We start from the raw sequence: 24,567 nt of genomic DNA, 5'->3' as shown, positions 1-24,567 counted from the left end.
TATATTTTTATACATATGTGTATATTTTTTTACCTTACGATAAATTCGAACGTGCATTGATTTTTGTTTTATTTATTCATTGGGAATAAAGTTAAAACGAAGAAGATGAAGCAGATGAAGAGGAAGAGTTTGTACGCCTTATGTATGTGTGAAAATTTCGCGCCGATATCTTTTCATTTACAATAGGGAGCTGTGAAAAACTCTTGCACATTAAAACTTTTATATCTTCACGGGAAATTAGTATAAATTTGTAGTTTTAATGCTCTAAATAAAATAAATTGAGTGTATATATAAAGGACAATAAAAAAGTGGAGTGTGTATTGGGGCATCTTTTGCTAGCACAAGCTTAGCGTCGAAAACGACGAGACAGTGAAGCAGCAGAAAATTAAATTGTGATCTCAACACGCCGTGCTCATACTACAGAGACAGTGATTATTCAGTAAATATTTTAATAAACATAATGGCTCCGGCGAAAAAACGCGAAAAGGATAATGCATTAGCAGCGCCGGCAGCTGCTATAAGTAATGTTCCAAACGGAAGTGTTAACTCTGTTAATGGTGGTGGGGTATCTTCGGCAACAGCTGCTGCTGCATCTGCAGTCACTGCAAGTACTGCAACTATAAACGTTGATAATGTGAAACTCAATGGACATCAGCAAGAGCAGGAACTTTTTCTACAAGCTTTTGAGAGTAAGTTCAATAAATGCAACTGAAAAATATTCATTAAATCTTAATATAAAATTTCTGTTTAGAACCTACCCAGATATATAGGTTTTTACGCAATCGTCATGGCACCAGTGTATGTAAATTTATAATATCTTTCATTGTTGTGTCGATAACTTTTATGTATTTTTTTATAATTTCAGCCTATATTTTTGAATCGAACACTTAGTTATATGAAGGATCGCATGTCGCGTAACAATAAAAAACGCACAACATTTAAAGTTAATTCAATATTACAGCAAATAACACAAAAAGCAGAGATAGACTCAAATAAATATTTGAATATTATTTACAATGGGTTATTTGATAAAAGTAGTTGCAGTGATCAATGGTGGAATGCTGGAGAGTCGGTTAGTGTTGAAGCTACTCTTTACAAGATAACAAAGAATAAACGAAAAGATAGCACCTCAGACTTCCAGGAAATGATGGTAAATTCTTATCCTAACAATATTAGCTTATGTTATGATTTTCAATGTTTACATTTTATTCTAGAGTTATAGTTCAGCTGTTGAATACAATCCAGATCATGATATTAGTCGCTTCTCAACTATCAGTATTCCGGTACAGTCAATGCGTCCTCTTGGCGATCAACACACAATATATAAACTATTGTTTCGTATTAAAGTCTTACCAAAATGTGATAACAATACAATTGATGAAAACACTGAGAATTGCGGTAAGTGAAATAAGTAGGTATATGAATATTTAAATTGAAAAAAGTATTTAGGCATTACATTGTTATGAGTATACTGTAATTAAAATTTTTTTGATCAATTTAATATAGAGACACCTTGCAAACGCGGAAAAATTAGTACGAAAATCTATGGATGTGAATTGATAGTATTTGAGAAGAATATATGCTTTATACCTGAAGGTGATTACGAAGCGGCGATGCAGGAGCTCAATTCGATGAGCATAAAATCTTTTTCTCCAAAGAAACGCACGTGGGAAACATTGCCAGACAATTACATTCCACTCTCGTTGAAATTCGACGTTTTCAATCAATTTCCAACTCTTAAGTTTCGTTTAACCTGGTCGGCCAATGAAGTGCCTAGTAGTATTGATGCAAAGGATCTTAACCTTTATGGTGACTTGGCTTGCATAAAAAATGAGGCAAATGATAAAATACAAAGCAATACAAATGAGGTCGAGATGCCGTTCAATAGCAATGTCAATCAAACTACAAATATAGGCACGCATGTAAATCATAATAATAATTGTGTTAAAACCAACGGTGCTAAAAGTGGTATTGTGGCAGTATCAGCAAAAGTAGAAAAAATACAAATAGTTTATAATTTTTTATATAGTAACAATACACGACAACAAACGGAGTACACACAGGAGGTAATATGTCCATGGTGTGGTTTGGATTGCTTGCGTTTGTATGCGCTGCTTAAACATTTGAAATTGTGTCATGCTCGCTTCAATTTCACATATCAGCCCGCAGGGAATGGCGCACGTATTGACGTGACCATAAACGATTCTTATGATGGTTCGTATGCGGGATCACCGTACGATTTGGCTGGTCCGTCAGGTTGTTCCTTTGCGCGAACATGTGGTCCAGTGCGTCGTACAACTGTGACAAATTTACTAGTCTGCCGCCCGCGTAGACAGAAAACCTGCTTAGACGAGTTTCTAGTGTTGGATGAGGACGATTTAAGCAATCAGCGTCCTTACATTACAGGCCATAATAGGTGGGTTATCTAGTATTTTTGTGTTAAGTATTCATAATTAATTACTTTCTTCTAAAGACTATACCACCACACGGAGACCTGTTTACCTGTACATCCCAAGGAACTTGATATCGATTCAGAAGGTGAAAGTGACCCACTATGGTTACGGCAGAAAACGATACAAATGATTGATGAATTCTCCGATGTAAATGAGGGCGAAAAAGAATTGATGAAGCTTTGGAATTTACATGTAATGAAGCATGGTTATGTTGGCGACTGTCAATTGCCACTAGCTTGCGAAATGTTCTTAGACTCGAATGGCTATGAGATTATACGTAAAAATCTCTATCGCAATTTCATTTTACATATGTGTTCACTATTCGATTATGGGCTAGTTTCACCAGAGACTGTCTACAAAACTGTACAGAAGCTACAGGGTATGTTAAGTAAATATCCCGAGGGACAAGAACTGATGTCCAAACAGCGTGAAGCTCAATTGAAATATTGGCTTGATGTGGGCATACATAAACAAGATGAACAGAAGCTTAAATCACCACAAAAGCAAACACCAAAGCCCACGAATATATCTGAAGTGTTAGGAACAGCTGACAATGATGTCTGTGGTACAAGCAGTGTCAGTAAAAATACGGAAAACAAACCAATGCAACCACCAACAAAGCGTTCAGCTACAGCTGTTAAACGTGCTAGTCTTCATCTACAAAGCGGTAACGGCAACAGCACTTCTGATAAATTGATAAATGGTTGCGGTAGTAAAGGAGTTGCCAAAAAGACTGCATCTCAAGTTGTTGACGATCAAGAGCCTCCCGCCAATACCAGCGCAAGTAATGCTAAAACGCCCAGCGATAAACGTGAGCGTCGTGGTGAGGCTTGCAGTAATAGTAGACGAAGTAGCACAGCGTCAGCGGCTGTAACGTTAACCACAAATGACCGCGATGAGAATAATGAGCGCAAAGATGCGCAAAACCTTGAGCGCCCACATCGTGGTGGAGGCGTATCAACAAATAGTACCACAACTGCCGAATCGCGTGCACAAACAAGTAAAAGACGACTGTCTGTAAAAGGTAAGTTTTAGGACTAAATATTTTTTTGTTATATATATATATATATATACACGTTGTGTCCAAAAAATCGAACGTTTTGAATATAGAACAACAATGCACAATATATTATCTTTGAAAGGTATTATTTATTAAAAATAGGCATAATTATACTTAATACATACAAAGTTTGGAGCCCATGGATAGATTTGTTTCTGTCATATATAGAAATATTCTTCCAATCTCTGTTACCAGAATGGCTTGGCTACATCATAAAATGCTCTGTTCATGTTGTTTTTCAGTTTTGGTTGTAGAAAACAGTAAGATTGTGATATTCGTTTAATTTAGTTAAAATTCTCAAAATAATGCTTTTACTTGTATTTAATCTTTCAGCCAACATTCTTGTAGTAAAATTTTCATCAATACCAATAATTTCTCCTTTTTCCATCAATTCAGCACGATTACTAATTTATGGTCAACCTTTTGTTCGTCAATATACTACTCATTATTTTGAAACTTGATTACTATTGTCATGAGTATAATCATCACCGTAAACTTTTTTCATCAATACGTATATCTGAGCGATTTTTGTTTTTAAGTTAAAAGCCAATTTCCATTTATTTCCAATTTCTTCATAAAATAGAAGATTGCTCACTTTTTCTTTTATTGAAATGGATGTAACTTAAACATATGCCATCCGATTTACATGAAGTTAAGTACGTTTGAAAAAGGGTCAATGTAACTTTTTAAAAATCTACTTTTCATAGATAACGTTGCATGTTGTATGGTTTAAATATAAAGTTCGGTTAATTTTGGTACACACCGTGTTAAAAATACGATAATTAGTTTCATTGTTTTACAAGAAAAAAATTCGCATACGACTTTGATATTACCAGCTAGTTATCCCAATATATGTAGACCAGTAAATTTTAATTTATTCAGATTTACAACAACAAAACTTGATTACTGCAATTTAATTATTGCAATTTTTTTTTTATAAATTGACGATTGTTTTTATAATAAACACATCTATTTTCATATAACTGTAATGACAATATGCTGTAATAAAAATAGTGGTGCGTATTTTTTTGTTGTAAATATTTTTATTTTAAGCAATTTTTATTATAAAAATGTATTATTACTTCTAAATAACATTTATTAATATGAATATGCAAACTCATTATGGTTACATTGCATCATAAAACGTCATTCGCATCGAGTTTATACGTACATATGTATATTAAGGATCAGTGCTGGTTCTAGTATCAAAATGGATATCATACGATCGCAGCGTTTTAAACCCTTTAAAATTCTATCCCCATTCTTGTCTACATCAATTTAGTGGAACATCTTCAAATTATATATCATATATTATTTGCACACATATATTGATGTAGAAATATGTATTTATGCTATTTAAATATTTTATTTTCAATTTTCTATAACCTGTTTTTCTGGTGGTTACTTGTTCTGCTATTGTGTTTAATCATAAATTCTGATTTTGATATTACCATTTATATTCCGACTCTAACTCAGTATAAATTAATAACAGCCGATCACATTACGCTCATTTTCTATCAGTCAATCACCACTTCACACCATGCCACATAAGTCCATACAACATTACCCACTCACCACTTAGCGCTGCTGCCTTAAAAGATTAATTAACAAAAAATTAAATATCTAAATAATATTTTTTTTAAACGAAATTGTGCGCGTTTCTTTCTTTTGGTATTTTTCTCTTTCTCTCTCTCTCTATCTTATAAATGTTTGCAGTTATTGAAGATGTGGAAGGAGGAGGCAATGGCGGTGAATGTGGATATATTGGCGCAGATAATAATAGGGAAGCGTTCGAAGCGAATAATAATGCTAGTGACGTCTGTGATGCTACTGTTAGCAATATACCGCAAACTGTCTTCCATAGTGAATTGACACAAACTCCTGTTAAATGTAAAATAAATAATTTATCATATGATGATGCCGATGATAATGATGATGAGGTTGCAGACGATGCAAGTCACTTAAATACTGACACAACTGAACGTGATGTTCATGCTGTTGATGATGGTAAAGATATTGACGATTATCTTACTGCCGAATTACGTGCTGATGTGACAACAGCGTCCACTATAACATCAGATGCTACAGTAGCGACAACTACTGAAGCGGATAACGTTCTATTGGAAAATGTATTAGATAATGTATTACTATAAATGCATTTGTTATACACATACACTCAAACCTCATTACAAGAGTGAATTTGTACTTACATAATAATACATAAGTGCAATTGGTATTGTTTTGACATAAAATGTCTAGTGGAAATTTAGAAATTGATTTAGGAAATGCTAGAATATAATATGTATGCGTATGCGTGAAATGTTTTAGAGAACATTCTGACGAACTTTGTCTAAGAGGCTACAGGTTTAAAACTGGTTTCGGATGATCGATTTTTAACGCGAATTTTATCTTTTAGGGATTAAACAAATTTCTTTGTCAGTTTTTAAAATATTGAATGAAACCTGGAACATATTTGCATTTTGATATTATATTGATTGTTTGTCGGAATCGGGATTAGCTTTACAAATGTTTATCACATAAAACGTATTTTATGCTTTTTTGTATTTGAGATACATGTTAAACATAGTTGTCCGATATTGAATTGAAGGCCCTATCTATCGGACAAAAATCTGAATAATTTGTTGTATTGAAGATACAGGGTTTGTCCGGAAAGTAATAGGACTGAGTCGATTTGAAAAAATTTATTGAACCAATCGTTACAATTGTTTAAAAACTTTCAAAATAGGCTCTTTTTGCGTCGATGCAGCGCTGCCAGCGCGATTTCCAAGCATTAAAAGTGTCACGTAAGACATTCTCCGGAATAGCCTTGAGAGCCGAAGTGCATGCTGCTGGATCCCCTCTCTCATCTCAAAATGCATCGTCCTTTTCAGGCAAGGAAACAAAAAAAGGTCGGCGTCGGGGTCTGTGGGGGCACATCTGAGATGTAGAGCGGCTGCGAAAGCGCTGGGATGGCGGCTTGGTTAGGTAGTTGTTCACAAGAAAGTCGGTGTGAGCCAGGGCGTAGTGGTGGTGCAACTTCCAATTCATCAGCGACCTCTTCCCGGCCCTCCCAAAAAGGCCTAGCGCCACCGAAACACACCACTTCTTGCTAAAGCAACATCGCAGAATTACCGAGTTAATCGCGTACCTCTGCTCTAACGAACGCTGCATTTTCGGCTTGCACCACTCACAGAAATACGTCGTGTGAAAATGTTTGTCCTGACCCTCCAGGTACGCTCCGAAGTACAGTCGCGGCGGAAGAAAATCAGTCCTATTACTTTCTAGAGATTCAAGTAGAGGTACATTTTTCAATAGCCTTTTTTTGACAGATCACGCGAGAGTCTTGTCAAGCGGTCATTTTATTTTTGTTTGGCATTTCATCATGGAAATGCTTACGTCTGAAAAACGTTTACAAATCGTTCAACTTTATTACGAAAATCCACTTTATGTAAAGAATGTGTTTCGATTGCTTCACTCAACTTATTGTCAACATAATCGGCCTACTGAGGACCGTACGCAACACCATCACTCATATTGAGAACCAGCATTCATTATTGAATAATATTCGACCGTAGCTGAAAGTGTACACGAAGACCGTTCGCAACAACTCGGGCTGATGTATGGAACGACTTGGCGCATTTTACTTCGAGATCTTAAATTGAAAGCGTATAAAAGTTCTATGAATATGCGACAATTTGATGCCTGAAATTAAAGCTCGTGATCTCGGCGACATTTGGTTTGGTTTATTGAGAGAACACCTCGGTGAGCAGATAATTTTACGTTTTGGGCCAGTCGATTGACCATCAAGATATGTAAAGTCTAAAGTCTGCGGACATTCCCACTTAGATTCACGTCTTGCAATAACATCACGCGTGTCATTCTCCAGTTACCAGTCGAAATGTTTGAACGAGTCATTGAAAATTGGACTTAAAAGGTAGACCATCTGAGACGTACATAGTTGCAGTCTAGATTTGAAAGAGATAATCTTATAAAAATGAATGCCAAAGAGTGTTCTTCCGAATGATAATAAAGATCCCCTATTAAATTTGAAGTTTCTGTGTTTTTTCTTTTAAAAAAGTAGGGATCACCCTTCACTTGTCCAATTTTCTTTATTTTTACTATAATTGCTGAACATGATTAGATAACAGTTTTGCAAAATTACGTGCTCTTAGCTTTTTAATTATAGACAGGAAATCGGAAAAATAAAAATAATCGGTTGCATGGGAGATAAGTGATATAATTTTGTGATCTGGCCGATCAAAATCGGTTTTAGACTTGTAGTCTCTTAGACAAAATTGTTCAGAACGAACAAATATGCTAAATCCATCCATTGATGAATATATTTAAAATATTGTATACATTCAAGCTAATATTGACTCGGATTTGTTTAGACTTATTTCTATTGTAAAAAGTGCAACGATAAGTAGGCTTTTTGCAGACACAGAGCTCTTACTAAAGCTTTTTACGTAAGCTTGGGATTTGAAATGTAGGTTGCCTTTATTGTTTCGGGATTTGACAACACTAGTGTTACAATCTGGAAAGTAATAAGCATACATATTACGTATTACCCCGAAAGTAAACAGCAGTAGGCTGTAATGGTGTTCCAAGATGAGCCGAATTCAACAAAACTTGTTTGCGAACGAAGCACTTCCAAGCAAAGAGTAATTAGTTTTTGTTTTTTGGGAAAAACTGGACATATCGCAACCCTATCACTGGAAAAACGCAGAACAGTATATTATGAGTAGTATACACAACCATTTGTTTGCCAGTTGTCTTTCAAGAAATCAGGAAAACCAAGCGCCGAAGACGGGTTACTCTTCACGACCTCTCACATATTGGCTGAAATACCTGCATTTTAGAGCACTTAAAACGTCGATTTAATAAAACATCTTCCGTATAGTCCTGACCTGGCACCGAATGACTTCCTTTTATTCCCGTTCGTAAAAAATAAACTAAGGTCAATGTTTTCCGTCACCTGAAGAGGCGGTTGATGCTTTCAAAAACGTGTTTTGGAGATATCTCAATTTTACAGATCTTCACTCTTCAGAATCCTGTGGGTTTAGGAAAAAGAAAAGATAACACAAGAAAAAACTTCCGCTGCATAGAATTTGTAAAACCTTATTATAGCATAGAATAAAAGGATATAAAAATATCTTTATCTAGATTTTGATCGGTCGGTTTTTATGAAAAAAATATGCTGTAGTAGTCTGATCTGAAGAATTTGCTCGCGGATTGTAAAAAATTTGTTCATACAAGAACTTGATTGTGATCGGGTTTTGTATGACAGCTACTTATGTATATGCTATAGAAGACCAAAATCGGCGAATAAAACAAATTAATAGCTTCATAGGGAGAAAAGAACGCATGTAAAATTTCTGATCGATATCTAAAAAATTGAGAAAGCTGACTAGCTCGAACACTTGAACACCACAGCAGATTACACATTTAATAAAAAATACTTCAGTATTAGCAATTTATTTATGTTTTTGGTATTTGAAAGCCCTTTTAACGCTAAAAAAAATATATTTTTTAGAAATCAAAGACTGGTCTTACCCCTTCAAAAGTGTTTCAGCTGCGTTAGTAAAGTGAATTGTAACTTATTTTTTATGTTCGGCAGAATTATTCATGCTTACTACATTAAGGCCCATATAGACCTCATTGGTTGGCAACTTCGGGAGTGTTCTATGCTGGGAACAATAACACCAAACTCTACAAAGCAAAATATTTTGAATTAAATTGAAAATCTAACATATTTTTTTATCTCTGCAATCACGTAGACGATTCGAACAAATATATACATATGTACATATGTAACTTAATTTTAATTTCCTATATTTATACTGCACATACAATTTCGCATACTCGGCATAACAATTAAAATGTATAAATATCAATGGTCTTAAGGTTAGGAGAGGGAGGGCTAAGTTCGGGTGGAACAGAACAATTTAAACTCTCTCAAGATCAAAACCGGAGAAATATCTTCAGGGGAAGGCAAAACTTTTTCTTAAAGAATGTTGCAAAATAATTCAACAATACATTATATATATATTACAGGTCGTAGACTCACTTAACCTTATTATTTTATTTTGCTGCATATCCAGGATATTAGACATTAAATCACAGTCTACGCCGATTTCATTCATATTGTGCTAAACTATGTTATGTTTATGAAAACATTGACCATATTAGATTAGATTGATAGATGAAGAATGCACCGCGGCCTCAGGTCTATTGTGCCCTCTCCTAAATCACATAGACTCACTTAGCCCCAGCGCATCGATGAAGTCCCAATAAACTACCGGGTGCTAGTGAGGCGATGCGGTCCCTATCCGGAAACATGGATCCAAGCGTCTACGGACTGCCGTGCAGTCGGTCAGCAGATGTTTGGCCATATGTATATTGACTAACATAAACGACTATCCGCCATAAGGTCGAAAATTATAATATCGAGTATATTTGAGCTAGAAGAATGTTTTGAAGATGTGTTATGAATATATTAGGTTGTCAAAAAAGTCTTGCGGTATTTTTATTGATTTTTTTATTGAAATTGAAATGAATTTTTGATTAATCATGCCCAGCTCTTGACCGATGCTACGGCTGCTACTATGCCGGTCTCTTTCGACCAATTCAGCGATTTTATCGCAATTTTCGACGACGTTGAACCATCGTTGTGCGGTGGAAATGGAAACTGTATCGGGTCCATAAACTGCGGCGGCTTGAGATGCATTTTTGCCTTTATCGTAGTAGTACTGTAAAATATGCCGTATTTTCTCTTTATTTTGCTCCATGTTTGCGACGCTATAACTCACGAACGACTCAAAAAAAAAACGACAATCAATCAAACACGTGTTAGCGCGTGAAATGAGCTTTCCAAAAAGGTATAGCATGACCCGATGCAACGAATAAAACTAGAACTACGCGCTTTCAACGCCAACCAGCGAAAATACCCCAAGACTTTTTTCACAAACTTTGAGCTGGCCAATCCAGAATCATAATATTTTGGCTACTTAACCTAGTTTTAATGACTCGTGAGCAGTGCTTGGGGTCGTATCGTTTTGGAAATTCCAAGTCAACTGTAAATTGTCCACATAGTCACCGTCTAAATTGTTCTCCAATTTCCTTGTTCATTTCACTGGTAATTTTCCCATCTATTTTAACAAACGGACCAACGCTTGAAGACGTGAAGCAACCCTACACCATCATCTATGACTCACCATGTTTCACATGTTTTTTAGTGTACTTGGGGGTTAAGTTCTTGCAAAAGGGGTCACCTTACAAATGGTTTTCTATAATTGCCGAATACTTATCCTTCCAGAGATGGTCTTTAGCAAACGCTTTTCGTTTTTCAATATTTTTTTTCGAAACATTAGGTTTTCGTCTTGCTAAGCGACCATTCATTAAATTTTCTTCGTACTTGGTGCGCCGATATTTATACGTCATAGTGCTCCTCTAATTGAGCCCTATGGATCAGTCTAACCAGGGTATTGTCGTCAGAACTAGTGATCTTTTTTGGGTTTCTACGCGCCAAATTTTCAAAAGTCTAATATTTTTCATAAAACTTAATAGCGTTATTAATTTAACCATGGGAAACCCCTAAAACGTCCACAACTTTGGTAATATTTTGATACTTTTTGAAAACATTCCCATATGACCTTTCTTTCGTTTGGAGTTGTGCTTTAATTCTTGCCAATGGCGACGATGACAGAAATTTTGTTAAAAATAACTCTATTCAGTAAAAAGGAACAATACTGACTTAAATTGTGGCGAGAAATATTAGAATTATACTTTTCAAACAAAATGACTTAAGGGGTCAGTAGGGTAATCTAGACTGTTTTTTTTTTACATTTTTTTCATAGAAATTTTTATTCTGTCGGAGAAATAGCTGGGTGGATGAGATGCGTTTTTTCACTGGCGGACACGATTTCTCATGTTTGGATCATCTGAAACACAAAAACCCAATTTATTCTTAAAATATACGTGAATGGTTATCGTCCTTATTAGAATCATGTAAAAATGTTGATACATAAAAAAGTAATTAATTTTGTTTTCATGTTTTTTTACATAAATTTTGTCATAACATTGTCAATAAATTATAAAAAATTATGAATCTTGTAGCGACGATAGCTAGGCGTTTTGTGAACATTAAAAAAATTAAGCAAATCGGTTGAGTAGTTCAACCGCAATCATGTCCTCAAGTTTAAAAAAGTGTGTTTTGAGAAAAACGCGTTTAAAGTTTGAGGTGTGCACTCCGAGCGCTCCGAGCGTCGTGCGGTATTATTTTTGGGGCTTTTTCGAAACCTTCTAATGGTAAAGTGGGGTTCTACATTAATTCTAAGGGTAGAGGGGAACAGAAAATGCAAAACAAAAAAAAATTGTTTTAAAGATTACCCTACTGACCCCTTTATTATGTGTGCACAGTTTTACTGGAAAGAAATGCAAAATTAATAAAAACTCTCCGAAATGAAAATCCTTAATTGCGATGGAAATCGCCAACGTTTATACGATAACGGAACATGCCATATATTAAGGCTGTAGCAGAAAAAAATATATAAATTTTTTAATATTGTAAGAAAGTACTGAATGACTTAATTATAGGAGCTCCTCAATTGTATATATATTATATGATACCTACCAGAATTGATCCGTGTGTAAAAAGTTTCATCACGATATCTCAATTTTTTCGGATTTCAACTCGTCTCATCCTGATCATTAATATATATGAGTATAACTTCATATCTATCTCAATTACTATTAAGTGAAACTATTATACTCTCTGATGCACCCTGTTGCGAGAGTATAAAAGTTAAATATTGATGTGCTGAACACATAGGGAGCGACAGACTTCAATCGACATCTGTCAAATATTAAAATATATACGTTCTTAAGAACACAGTTATTTAGACAGCTGTACGACTACACGACAACAGGCTCTCGCTAAATTAAAAATATTTCTAATTTTCCTGACGATAGCTAAGAGGACAGTAGAGAGGTATGATGCCACTTATATGTAAAATGTAAAATTATTCAAAGTTTTAACAAACTTGACGTTATTTTACAGAGAAAAGCATAAAGTAGCTCTGATATATCATTTGTAAAAACAATTGATTATTTAAAACAAATAAATTTATCCATTTACTTACACCGCTATCATGCATTTCGATTACGTTCCCGCTCTACGCTCCGCCGGAGTCGAAATTAGGTATCATGCGTTGCAATTGGATTGAAAGAAGAAGAGGAGTTATAACTCTTTCGAAATCAGCTGTTTGGAAACTGGAACATAACAAAGCAAAAATACAAAATTACTGCTGTTCAAAGAAAATAAATAAAAGTAAAATTTTTATGTTGTTATTATTTTTATTAAACGTAACTATGGAATCTTTATCCGCGGCGATATTACTGGTTGAGGAGGAGAGCAGCGCATCTCAGAATGCTGGGGTGAGGAGAAAATTACAAGATATATGCGATCCCTTCCAGCTGAATGACGTGAAAGTAGACATTTTTCTTACAATTTGTTTACTTATTTAGATTCAGAAAAACTTTCGTCTGAATAAGGACGCATTTAAGTATGTCCTAGATACGTTTGCGGAAGAAACGACGGCAAGTAAATTTGATGCTTCCTCTTTCCAAAAAGCCTGCACATCTTCTTTAGGACGCTGGTGGAAACCGTTGACTATATCTAGCTTACTCTCCATCATATCTGCCAATTTTCCATATTGCTCTGGTGTTGTTGTTTTTGACCTGAAAGCATATCAAAAAACATCACAAAATCTGGAAATATAGTGTGTTTTACAACTTTTAAATACAAGTTTTACTTACATTTTTAGAAAGTTCAAAAAAAAATCACGCAAATAAAAAAAATTTCGCAGCAAAATAAAAACACAAAAAGTTCTCCGCCAACAAAATTGCAACTTAGCAAAACGGAGCTACGATCGAAATGCATGATAGGCAGAATTGGAAATTTCGAAGTTGAACTGAACGGGAACGGAACGCATGATACCAAAGTCGCCAAACGGAGAAAATTTCAATTCAAGTCGAAATGCGTGATAGGGGTGTTATTTTTTGCATAAAAAAATTTCACTTTGAACAAAATATTAAAATTTCATTGAAGTGAAAGGTATTAGTATGGCAACAAAGAAATTGGAAATGGACAGCTGTGTTGTTTTGTATACAAGCCGGCCATTGTTATGTCGCTTCCTTCTTACAAATATTCATGTATCAGGCTTCACGATGCCATTTACAGTTGACTGTCGTGCAGCCATGTCTATGTGTTTAGCACATGGTGCAATAATTCCAACCTTCTTTTGTTGGAAACTTAAGAAAAATTCTCTTTAGAAGATATTGTCCATATAATAGTATACGAGCAAAAAATATTAAAACTTGTCAAAATGGCTGCATTTTTTAAAATATTACATTTTGCCTAAAATTTGAGCGATTTTAACCTGCCATTAGGTATTCGGATTATTTGTCCCTGAGTAAATATTGCAGCAAGTTAAAAAAAAAAATGATTTTACAAGAAATGCTCGTTGCAACATACGTACTTTAGACGCTTGTAACTTAAAATTTAATTAAGAACACTTAAAAAGTTTCCCGGTTACGGATTATATAGCAATTAAGCACTTTAATACAGTCGCAGGTCTATATTTAAATTAGGACAAGGACTTTGCAAATTAGTAATGCTTCATCTAGTCGATTCCGTAGTGAAAACGAATTTGTTGTTGTTCTCTCTTAAACGAATTTAAACAATGTTACCATTGTTCAGTTTGTATACATCTTTTTCACACATCTAGCTTTTTAGTTATAATTTTTCATAGTGTAAAACATCAAATCTTAAATTCTATTATTAAAAATAATTTACCTATTTATTAATAACCGGATCGATTCAATTTTGATTTAGTTTAAGAATATATCGAAAATATCGAAACTGACAGTTCTGAGTTTAAGAGAGCAAACTCGTTCATTAAATTTACGCAAATATGCACGTTACGGACGGTGGAGCGATTGTGAGTTTTCCCGTGCGATTCTGTACTGTGATACAGTCTCAAGCCTCTAAATTTGAGATTTTAAGTTAGAGACAATTTTTGAGACTTGAGGCGATTTTGCTATTCTGTGAGTGACAGTCACAAAATCTATTACATTTCATTATTCAGAGATGTTTTTGCACTTGAATGAAAATAAATATGGCGATAACAAATATTAAATTTTCTATAACATAGTCAAAAAACATCATCAATAAAAATAAAAATACGAGGTTTGACAATTAAGTAATGAAACCGATTTTATTGCCGCGCTTGTGGTAAACCTGTGACCTTGAAATTCCCTTTCTCTTTTTTCGGCATCCCTCCCCTCTCCATTGATATACATATGTACCATCGCTCTAGCTTGTTTAGTTCGCCTGCTGCGTCAAGACGTGTGTTTGTAGTGCTCGTCACGAAAATGGAAAAACGTAATCAAGAGCAACGCGTTGCGATAAAATTTTGCGCCAGATTGGGCGAAACAGCTTCGGAAACGTACGCTAAAATTGTAAGAGTGTATGGTGATAGTGCTCTTTGACCCGGAAACCAAACGCTAAAGCTCACAATGGTTGTCTCGCATGAGCAAGTCGAAGGTGAAAACGATGATTATTGCCTTTTTTGATAGCCATGGAATCGTCCACCAAGAATTCATTCCACCGGGGAAAACTGAAAAATCAAGTCAACTATTGCCAAGTACTCGAAAGATTGTGAAAACGAGTCAACAGGGTGCGCCCAGACATCGCTCGTAACTGCATCCTTCATCACGACAATGCGCCGTGACACACTGTCCTCAGCGTGTCCCAGTATTTGACCTCTAAAGAGATCGCCGTGTTGCAACAGTCGCCTTATTCGCCCGACATGTTACCCTGTAACTGTTTTTTGTTTCCTAAAACAAAATCGGTGGTCAAAGGAACCCATTTTGAGTCAATTACAGACATCCAGGCGGCCGTGACGAGGGTACTCGCGGACATCCCAGTCGAAGCGTTCCAGAAATGTTCCATGCATGGAAAACGCGCTGGAATCGCTGTATAGCTGCCCAAGGGGACTACTTTGAAGGCGGATGTCAGAGTTGTAAAATAATTTTCAAATATACGGTTTTATGGAATCAGTCTCATTACTTAATTGTCATACCTCGTATATGTTGATTATATTTTGTAAGCAACTCAAACAGAAAAAGGTTGAAAATAAATCAATTTTACATAAATTTCGTAAATAGTATTATTTTGTTCCATAATAGTATTATTTTGTTCCATAATACTATTTACGAAATTTATGTAAAATTGATTTATTTTCAACCTTTTTCTGTTTGAGTTGCTTACAAAATATAAAAAAACGACAATCGATTAAAATCTATGATGATCTCTATTCAGTATATTCAAAATGGCAGACAAGAGTTCTTTCTAGTTTTGTGACCTGCTAACTACCATGTCTCAAATTTGATGCAATATTTTGAGACTAACGCTAGAGACTGTTTAGTGAATAGTAACTAGTCACAAATTGAGATTTTACCTCAAAATGTCTCAAATAGAGACTGGTTACAGAATCCCGCTATTAATTCAAGCCCTATTAGTATTTACATATAGTATATTTACCTTTGTATATATTTTAAAGCAAATAGTTGATTACCGTTGTAATGAAGCATATACATGTACAGTTATGTGAAAAATAATAGGGACACATGGCGGTATTTCGTAAAAATGCAAAAAAAAGAATATTTTCATTAAGTTGGAAATTGTGTTTTTATTTTTAAATAGGTTTATGTTTTTACCATAGAATATTAGAGAAAATAACTCGAATTTAATTCAAAGAAGAAAAAAATTAATTACACTGTGGAACATTTTTGGGATTATTGTCTGGGGGGTGAGAAATTCCAAGTCAGGATGATGGTACTAGGTATAGTTTACAGTCTAGTAAAACCCTCAAAGGGTTTGGCGTTCGTATGTGTCAGTTTTTTTATGACCTTTTAAATTTTTTCCTTATCTTGATGTTTTTTCGCGAACCACTTGTCCGATTTTGATGAAACAAATTTAGAAAAATTAAGAATTACAATTTCTATTTGTTTTTATTTGTTTTTATTCAAAAAAGTTACGAAGCATGGAAAATGCGCTGGAATCGCTGTATAGCTGCCCAAGGGGACTACTTTGAAGGCGGATGTCAGAGTTGTAAATTAATTTTCAAATATACGGTTTTTACTTAATTGTCATACCTCGTATATGTTGACTTTGTTCCATAATACTATTTACGAAATTTATGTAAAATTGATTTATTTTCAACCTTTTTCTGTTTGAGTTGCTTACAAAATATAAAAAAACGACAATCGATTAAAATCTATGATGATCTCTATTCAGTATATTCAAAATGGCAGACAAGAGTTCTTTTTAGTTTTGTGACCTGCTAACTACCATGTCTCAAATTTGAGGCAATATTTTGAGACTAACGCTAGAGACTGTTTAGTGAATAGTAACTAGTCACAAATTGAGATTTTACCTCAAAATGTCTCAAATAGAGACTGGTTACAGAATCCCGCTATTAATTCAAGCCCTATTAGTACGAATTTACATATAGTATATTTACCTTTGTATATATTTTAAAGCAAATAGTTGATTACCGTTGTAATGAAGCATATACATGTACAGTTATGTGAAAAATAATAGGGACACATGGCGGTATTTCGTAAAAATGCAAAAAAAAGAATATTTTCATTAAGTTGGAAATTGTGTTTTTATTTTTAAATAGGTTTATGTTTTTACCATAGAATATTAGAGAAAATAACTCGAATTTAATTCAAAGAAGAAAAAAATTAATTATACTGCGGAACATTTTTGGGATTATTGTCAGGATGATGGTACTAGGTCAGTATAGTAAAACCCTCAAAGGGTTTGGCGTTCGTATGTGTCAATTTTTTTTATGACCTTTTAAATTTTTTCCTTATCTTGATATTTTTTCGCGAACCACTTGTCCGATTTTGATGAAACAAATTTAGAAAAATTAAGAATTACAATTTCTATTTGTTTTTATTCAAAAAAGTGTCATTTATCGCCTTTTTTATACATTTTTTAGGCAATATTTATTAAAATAAATAAAAATAAATAAATAAAATAAAAATAAAAAATTATAAAAATGTTTACTTTATTTTTTTAGTAGTTTATGGCCAGAAGTCTGGAGTTATTGGGGAAAATTTATAAAAAAGGCGATGACACTTTTTTGAATAAAAACTAATAAAAACAAATAGAAATTGTAATTCTTAATTTTTCTAAATTTGTTTCATCAAAATCAAACAAGGGGTTCGCGAAAAAACATCAAGATAAGGAAAAGATTTAAAAGGTCATAAAAAAACTGACAAATCAATTTTACATAAATTTCGTAAAATGGAACAAAGTCAACATATACGAGGTACGACAATTAAGTAAAAACCGTATATTTGAAAATTATTTTACAACTCTGATATCCGCCTTCAAAGTAGTCCCCTTGGGCAGCTATACAGCGATTCCAGCGCATTTTCCATGCTTCGTAACTTTTTTGAATAAAAACAAATAAAAACAAATAGAAATTGTAGTTCTTAATTTTTCTAAATTTGTTTCATCAAAATCAAACAAGGGGTTCGCGAAAAAAAATCAAGGTAAGGAAAAGATTTAAAAGGTCATAAAAAAAACTGACACATACGAACGCCAAACCCTTTGAGGGGTTTACTATACTGACCTAGTACCATCACCCTGACTTGGAATTTCTCACCCCTCAGATTAGCTGTTGTACTGTGTTATTTTAATAGCTTTACCCAAATTATGTTGTGAAAAAAAATAGGGACAATTGCAATTTACAAAAAAAAAAAAATGTTCAATTCATTTTTTTTTTACAAAATTCTTTTGACTTTTAGAATTTGATTCTTCAATACTTCGTTGCAAATCCTTTGTTTTGAATGACAGCCAGACATCGGCGAGGTAATGAGTCAATTAATTTTTGGCACGTGGTCCGGGGAATAGCTTTCCACGCTTCCTGTATCAGTAGCCAAAGTGCATCTTTGTTTGTTGCTTTTTTACCCCTCAAAGCTACTTTCACTTGTTGCCACAAGTTCTCGATGGGATTTAAGTCCGGTGATTGGGCAGGCCAGCTTAACACGTTTATATTGTTATCCGAGAACCATTTTTTTGCTAGCTTCGATGTGTGTTTTGGGTCGTTGTCTTGCTGGAACACCCATCGAAGGGGCATGTTTTCCTCAGCATAACCTCATTTAATATATTGCAATAAGTCACCGCTGTCATTGTGTCCTCAATTCGATATATTGGACCAACTCCTTGGTAAGAGAAGCATCCCCACACCATAATTGATCCTCCTCCGTGTTTTACAGTTTTAACTGTATATTGCGAGTTAAAAGCTGTGTTCACTGGCCTGCGCACATGTTGCGTACCGCAGTCAGGGTGAAAAAGATCGCATTTGGTCTCATCTGACCATAGGATATTGCGCCATTTCTCCACTGGCCACTTGACGGGCTCAATAGCAAAATGTACCCTATTAATCACATTTGGTTTGGACCGAAAAGGTACTTTTCTGGGTCTCTTTGCTTTTAAATTTTTCTTAATTAGCCATTTACGAATGGTAGAAGTGTCGACGTCCAAAGAAAATTCCTTTTTAAGTACACTAGAGGATGCGAAGGGTCCTATTTTAAAAATCGCATTATATTCCTTTCAAAGATTGGAGATATTTTTGATTTTCGTCCACGCGTTTCTTTCTGAGGCTTATATTTTATTGCATTCTCTACCATTATCTTGGAGTAATTCAACGTTTCGGCTATTTTCCGGTATGAAAATCCCTGATTTCGGAGGAGTTTTATTTGCTTACGCAGCTCAGCGCTGCAGTGTTGTCCTCGGCCCATTTTAAATTACTAAATTAAATTATATGTTAACTTTCTCAATTTATCTTTATATATATAAATCTTCTGACCGTGTGTTTGCATTTGAACTGCTCCTAAACGGATGGACCGATTTTGATGAAATTTTGTGTGTATGTTCAAGGAGATTCGAGAATGGTTTAGATTTACAATTTGGTCCACTGGAAAATGTTTTTTAAATTATTTTTTCATTTTTAATCAATTGTTAATTTTGGAATGTTTGACCAATAGATGGCGCTACCATCGCAGTATCCAATATTCAAATCTTAAATTGGCGTAAACGTGCATTAAAGAAAACGATGCCAAAGTAAAAGGCGACATCTGTGGATCAAGTTTTTATATTGTGGACAGAGTTGTTCGTTCTTAAGTAATAAATTGGGTGATTCAATACATCTATGGGTAGCTATAACATTTTTTTCATACCTGCTAACTATTGGAGGGGTATCTTGACAGGCAATTTAAAATTGCAAAAGGTCTGGCATAAAAAAATAGCGGCATAACTGAAGTGTTGATAAAAAATTTGAGATACAGTCCACCAGGCTGACAATCGATTGGACTCGATTGATTTCACTGATGCACAGCCCAAATTCAATAGTATTTTTACCCCAAAACCCAATTCTTTTTTAACGCACGAAGTGATTTTGGATTCATTTTTGTTGCTTCACCAAAAATCCTTTTATTCCTTAACTAATACTTATAATCTAACTAATAGAAATTATATAGATGGTATTAGTAGTACTATCTATGTATCAGCCACAGTAAAACGTAAGCGGGTCCTCTAGTGATTATATAAAATCTCATATACAATACCTTTATTGCTTAAAAATTTTTAAGAATCCCAATATTTCAAAACTAACACCAATTTATTATTCCCGTCCCTATTATTTCGCACACTCAAAAACGATCACAAAATGATCAACAGTTGCGAAACGACGCCAAATGTTTTTTCTTTGATAACGGTTCTTTACTTCACTGACATACCAGCAAAGAATTGCATGTTACATTTTTGATAATTTTTTTTAAATGAGTCAGATTTTATTTTTTTTTACCTATTTTCAAGCAAGTGTCCCTATTTTTTTCACATGACTGTACTTATATATATATTTTTTTAGGTAATAACACTTTTAGTTGTTATATTTTTTTCTCAGAGAAAATGCTAATTTTTAATTTATTTATTCATATACACGAGTGTTACGTAGACATTCTACTTACGTTGAGCATATAGTAGTTTTATGAATAACAAATACATATGTAATTTAATTGCTGAATTCGGCTAACCGCTTGCAATTTTTTGTTTTGACTTTCTTCTCACTTCATCTTTTGGAAAAAAACATAACAAAATTCAGATGCATCACAACCCGCCTGCAAACGCAGCCGCAATTCTGAAGGCCACAACAGTGGAAGTGGCAGTGGGACAGGCGGTACAACCACCCGCACAACTGTTCAGCGCCAATCGGCGGAAGGTGTCCCTATTACCAACAGCAGCAGCGGTAAGCAAACCAACGCCATCTGCACTACGACAGCCAATAGTTTGACAACAACACTGCCAAAACGTTTGGTCACTAGACGTCAATCCATAGCTGGAACTACGCATACCAATCATAATAACAACAATAATGCCACCGAACCAACATCGTCAAAGTCCTCTGCCAAAAATACAAATATCATTTCTACAACATCTGCTAATGTCACCCACCATTCATTGCGTACACGCCTCTCGGTGCCGTTAACGAAAGTGGATAAACGCTAAACAACGAAGAAGAAAGTGAAATTCAAAGGAATGAGTGAGTTTTTTTTTTCTTAAATGGAAAAATAACGGCAACGTCAGCGACGTTACACAGGTTATTTAAAATATTATTCGTTACATTTATGTTAAGTTTTTATAATTTTTAAATCTTGCTTTTTATCTTTTTTGTTTTATCAGAGCATACTTAAACAAATTTTTAATATTAGTAGCTGTGTATACCATATATTTACTTATTTGACTGTCTATAACTACATATGATCATTTACAACATATTAAAAAAACTGACTTTTTACACTTTTCAAATTACCTTTACAAAAAAAATGTTTTGTTTATTTTTACAATAATTCCTATTTTAATAATTTTACGACATTCTAACATACATGCATACATACATATTTATATCCTATTTTGCATCCATTAACTTGTAATTCACAGTCTTATGTTCTCAACGAACCGCACTTAATACAACTATAGCATTGGTTGCTATACGAATAATAGTAGATAATTACAGCCAGTACAACAGTGCAACAGATCTGGCATAATTGCCGATACCCGACTGACGAACAGACAAAACTTTAGTGTTCCCGATTATTTGTATCTGTTAAGCGTTCAAATTCACGCATTCTTGAACGCACCCATAGCACAAGAATGATAGAATACACGATTACGACAATGATTTGACCTTACTTTTTTGGTTTATACTGTGACAATTGTTACAAACACAAATTGTACTAAACTGCCATGTTGTGACGGAATTCTTGTGAGTTGAGAATGATAAGCATAGAACAGCATGTAAATTGTAAACAAAAACGTAAATATGTTTTTGTGCTAATCCGTGAAATAGGCATAATTTATACTTAAGTTTTAGTGAAATGAATGAAACAATGTTGCGGGAAAATATTCTGGTAATTTTTTAATAAATAAATAAATAATCAATAAATACTTTTATCTATTGAAACTATAAGTGAATGGTTAAAACGAATTGTGCTTGTAAAGGTTGTATTTATTAAAATGTATAAATATAAAGTATATTAATTTTGAAAAATTGAATGTGCAGTGCCGAGTTGCAATAACTATTATTTCACGACTTAACAACAGTGTTTATGTTTTTGTTTACAACTCAACTCGCAAGAAATACGTCACAACATTTGGCGTAATCTTGTATTTTAGCATTCTTACCCTTATTGTTAATATATGTATACAGTGTCTACCAATAGAGATGACGTGATTTTGACCATATTTGTTTACGGATATGTGTCAAATCTTGTCAGTTTGTACAGTAAGGCTCAGTGGCGTAGCTACAACTTCGGGCGCCTGGGGCCAAGGATGTTCTGCCGTCCCCTTTTATCTACCTACCTACAAGTTTCATGAGGTGATTCGAACAAAATTGAATTTTTACAAAATATCTTCGATATTAAGTATATAAAATTTATGAACTAGAAGCCAAGCAAATTATTAGTTATTCAGATTATTACATTGTGAGTGTACAACTCTTCATCTTTTATAATAAATTTTGTAAAAAAAATTCGTTGAAGTATTTTTCTGTATATTAAAAAACAGCGAAGATCGTTTTGCCGCGCCCAAGACGTTGCGCCCGGGGCGACGACCCCCTATCGACCCCTCTAGCTACGCCATTGGTAAGGCTATTCCATTATGACACGTTTCACTTTGGCAAAACGCTTGGAAATTGTCTGAGATTATTACGCAAATTTACGTTCTCCGAAAAATTCACAAATTCACGTTCGATGAGGCCCATTTTGGGCCTAATGGCTTTCACGTCTAAACATGGACACATTGCGTGCAAAGTTTGGCGACTTGTTAATTTCGAAAAATTGCCCAGCCAAATGGCCACCGAGATCATGCCTCTATATTATTTTCTCTGAGGGTATATTAAATCAACGGTTTACGTCAATCAAACATAAACGCTCGAAGACAACATTCAACGCACTATAGACGAATTGCTGCATCGGGCCATCGAAAATGTATGTAAACGGGTGGAGATATGCAAAGGAGAAGTAGTGACCATTTGGCCGAAATTTAATCAAATCATAAATGATATAAAATTATCTGCATAACAAACAGAACCAATTTTGAGTTTTTATTTCATTTTAATATCACCTCATTCTTGTTGGTAGATTTACATGTTTAAATACATGTTATACATATATATAACAGTAGAGAAATATAACAAAATTATATAGCGGGTAGGTACACAAAGCCGAGAGTTGGGAACTGTATATTTTTAAATACGATATTCGACTGTACTAGATATTCGTAGAGTAATGCATGGATAATTGCAAGTCGATGATAAAAAAAAATATGAGCATATAATTCAAACGTGACTACAAATTAAACTTATATACACACATACTTGTAAAAGTGAACTACAAATATAAATATACAAATATGTATAAAAAAGAAAATTTTGGAATTCAATCTTAGCATGTTTCAGGTAATCGGCTTATTAGACGGAGGAAAAGAACTTTTAAATTGCCTAAATATACATTAGTATAAGTAAGTACGTATTAAATAAAATATACACAGCATTTAATAATGTAAAAAGAGTCGCACTGCCCTTGCATTATATTTCTGTTTAAACTATGATTCGTTGAATGAAACATGTGTCATTTACATCCATTAAAGAATGTAAAAATATGTTGCACATAAAATTCACTCGGTACGTAAAACCTGAATCGAAGTTGCGTGGAATCTAGGTTCGATCTCAATTCCAAATTCCAAGATTTTTTTTTCTTAATAGCGATCCACCTCGTCATTCAGAGTCAATTTAAAACTTGTGGGCAATGTGTTTAACAAATTACAGCGGGTTTTATACCACAAATAAGAGAAAAGCTAGTTAAATACTAAAAGATTATTACATATGTATATGTACAAACATTGAAGATCTTTATCCACATGCATTATCCCATTAAATAATAAAATAAACTTAAGGGGTTACATACGTCCAAATGGATTTTTTTTATAGTTTATTATTCTTTATAGTTTTAGGCGTATTTCTGTGAAAGTCGATTGTAAAAATTCCCCATAGATACAAAGTTATGGTAGAAAATCAGACCGCCCGACGAGGGTTTTATACACACAGGTGAAAGTTTAAACGCGTTTTTCTCGAAACTACTTTTCCCGGCACGGTCTGCATGATAACTCATACAGTTTTTAACATTTTTTGATGCGGTTTTTTTTTAAATATTCGAAAATGTTTTCTCTGTAGTCTGTCGAGCCGGATTTTTGATATTTTTATTAAAAAATTTTATAAACATGATTAAAGTGTGACATTTATGACGTAAAACGTATTTTTTTTTCTAAATTCCGTAAATTGGAAAATTTTTCGAAATTAAAAAATTCGGCTCGACAGACTATAGAGAAAACATTTTCGAATATTAAAAAAAAAACCG

General features: G+C 34.1%; 1 protein-coding gene across 6 annotated transcripts; it reads left to right on the top strand.

The window, feature by feature from the left end:
* Positions 1-118: 118 nt before the first annotated feature.
* On the top strand, positions 119-23,541 carry LOC105224523 (polycomb protein Su(z)12). 6 transcript variants are annotated; one of them, XR_007422944.1, is made up of 9 exons: positions 120-689; positions 752-798; positions 866-1,150; positions 1,215-1,398; positions 1,507-2,416; positions 2,474-3,477; positions 20,757-21,917; positions 22,362-22,529; positions 22,718-23,541. XR_007422944.1 is itself a non-coding variant. In XM_011202633.3 (7 exons), the coding sequence occupies exons 1-7, from the start codon at positions 461-463 to the stop codon at positions 5,664-5,666; spliced, it is 3,096 nt and encodes a 1,031-aa protein (XP_011200935.1). In that variant the 5' UTR covers positions 119-460; the 3' UTR covers positions 5,667-7,889. The 6 variants fall into 6 exon arrangements, 2 of the variants coding, with proteins under 2 accessions (XP_011200935.1, XP_029405929.2); XR_007422941.1 differs by having other exon boundaries at positions 22,362-23,541; XR_007422943.1 differs by having other exon boundaries at positions 20,757-22,529.
* Positions 23,542-24,567: the final 1,026 nt, after the last annotated feature.

Source organism: Bactrocera dorsalis, chromosome 5 (genome assembly GCF_023373825.1).
Source record: "Bactrocera dorsalis isolate Fly_Bdor chromosome 5, ASM2337382v1, whole genome shotgun sequence".
In the NCBI taxonomy this organism is placed as follows: domain Eukaryota; kingdom Metazoa; phylum Arthropoda; class Insecta; order Diptera; family Tephritidae; genus Bactrocera; species Bactrocera dorsalis.
The sequence above is the reverse complement of the archived record's forward strand: the minus strand, read 5'-3'. Positions and strand labels throughout refer to the sequence as shown.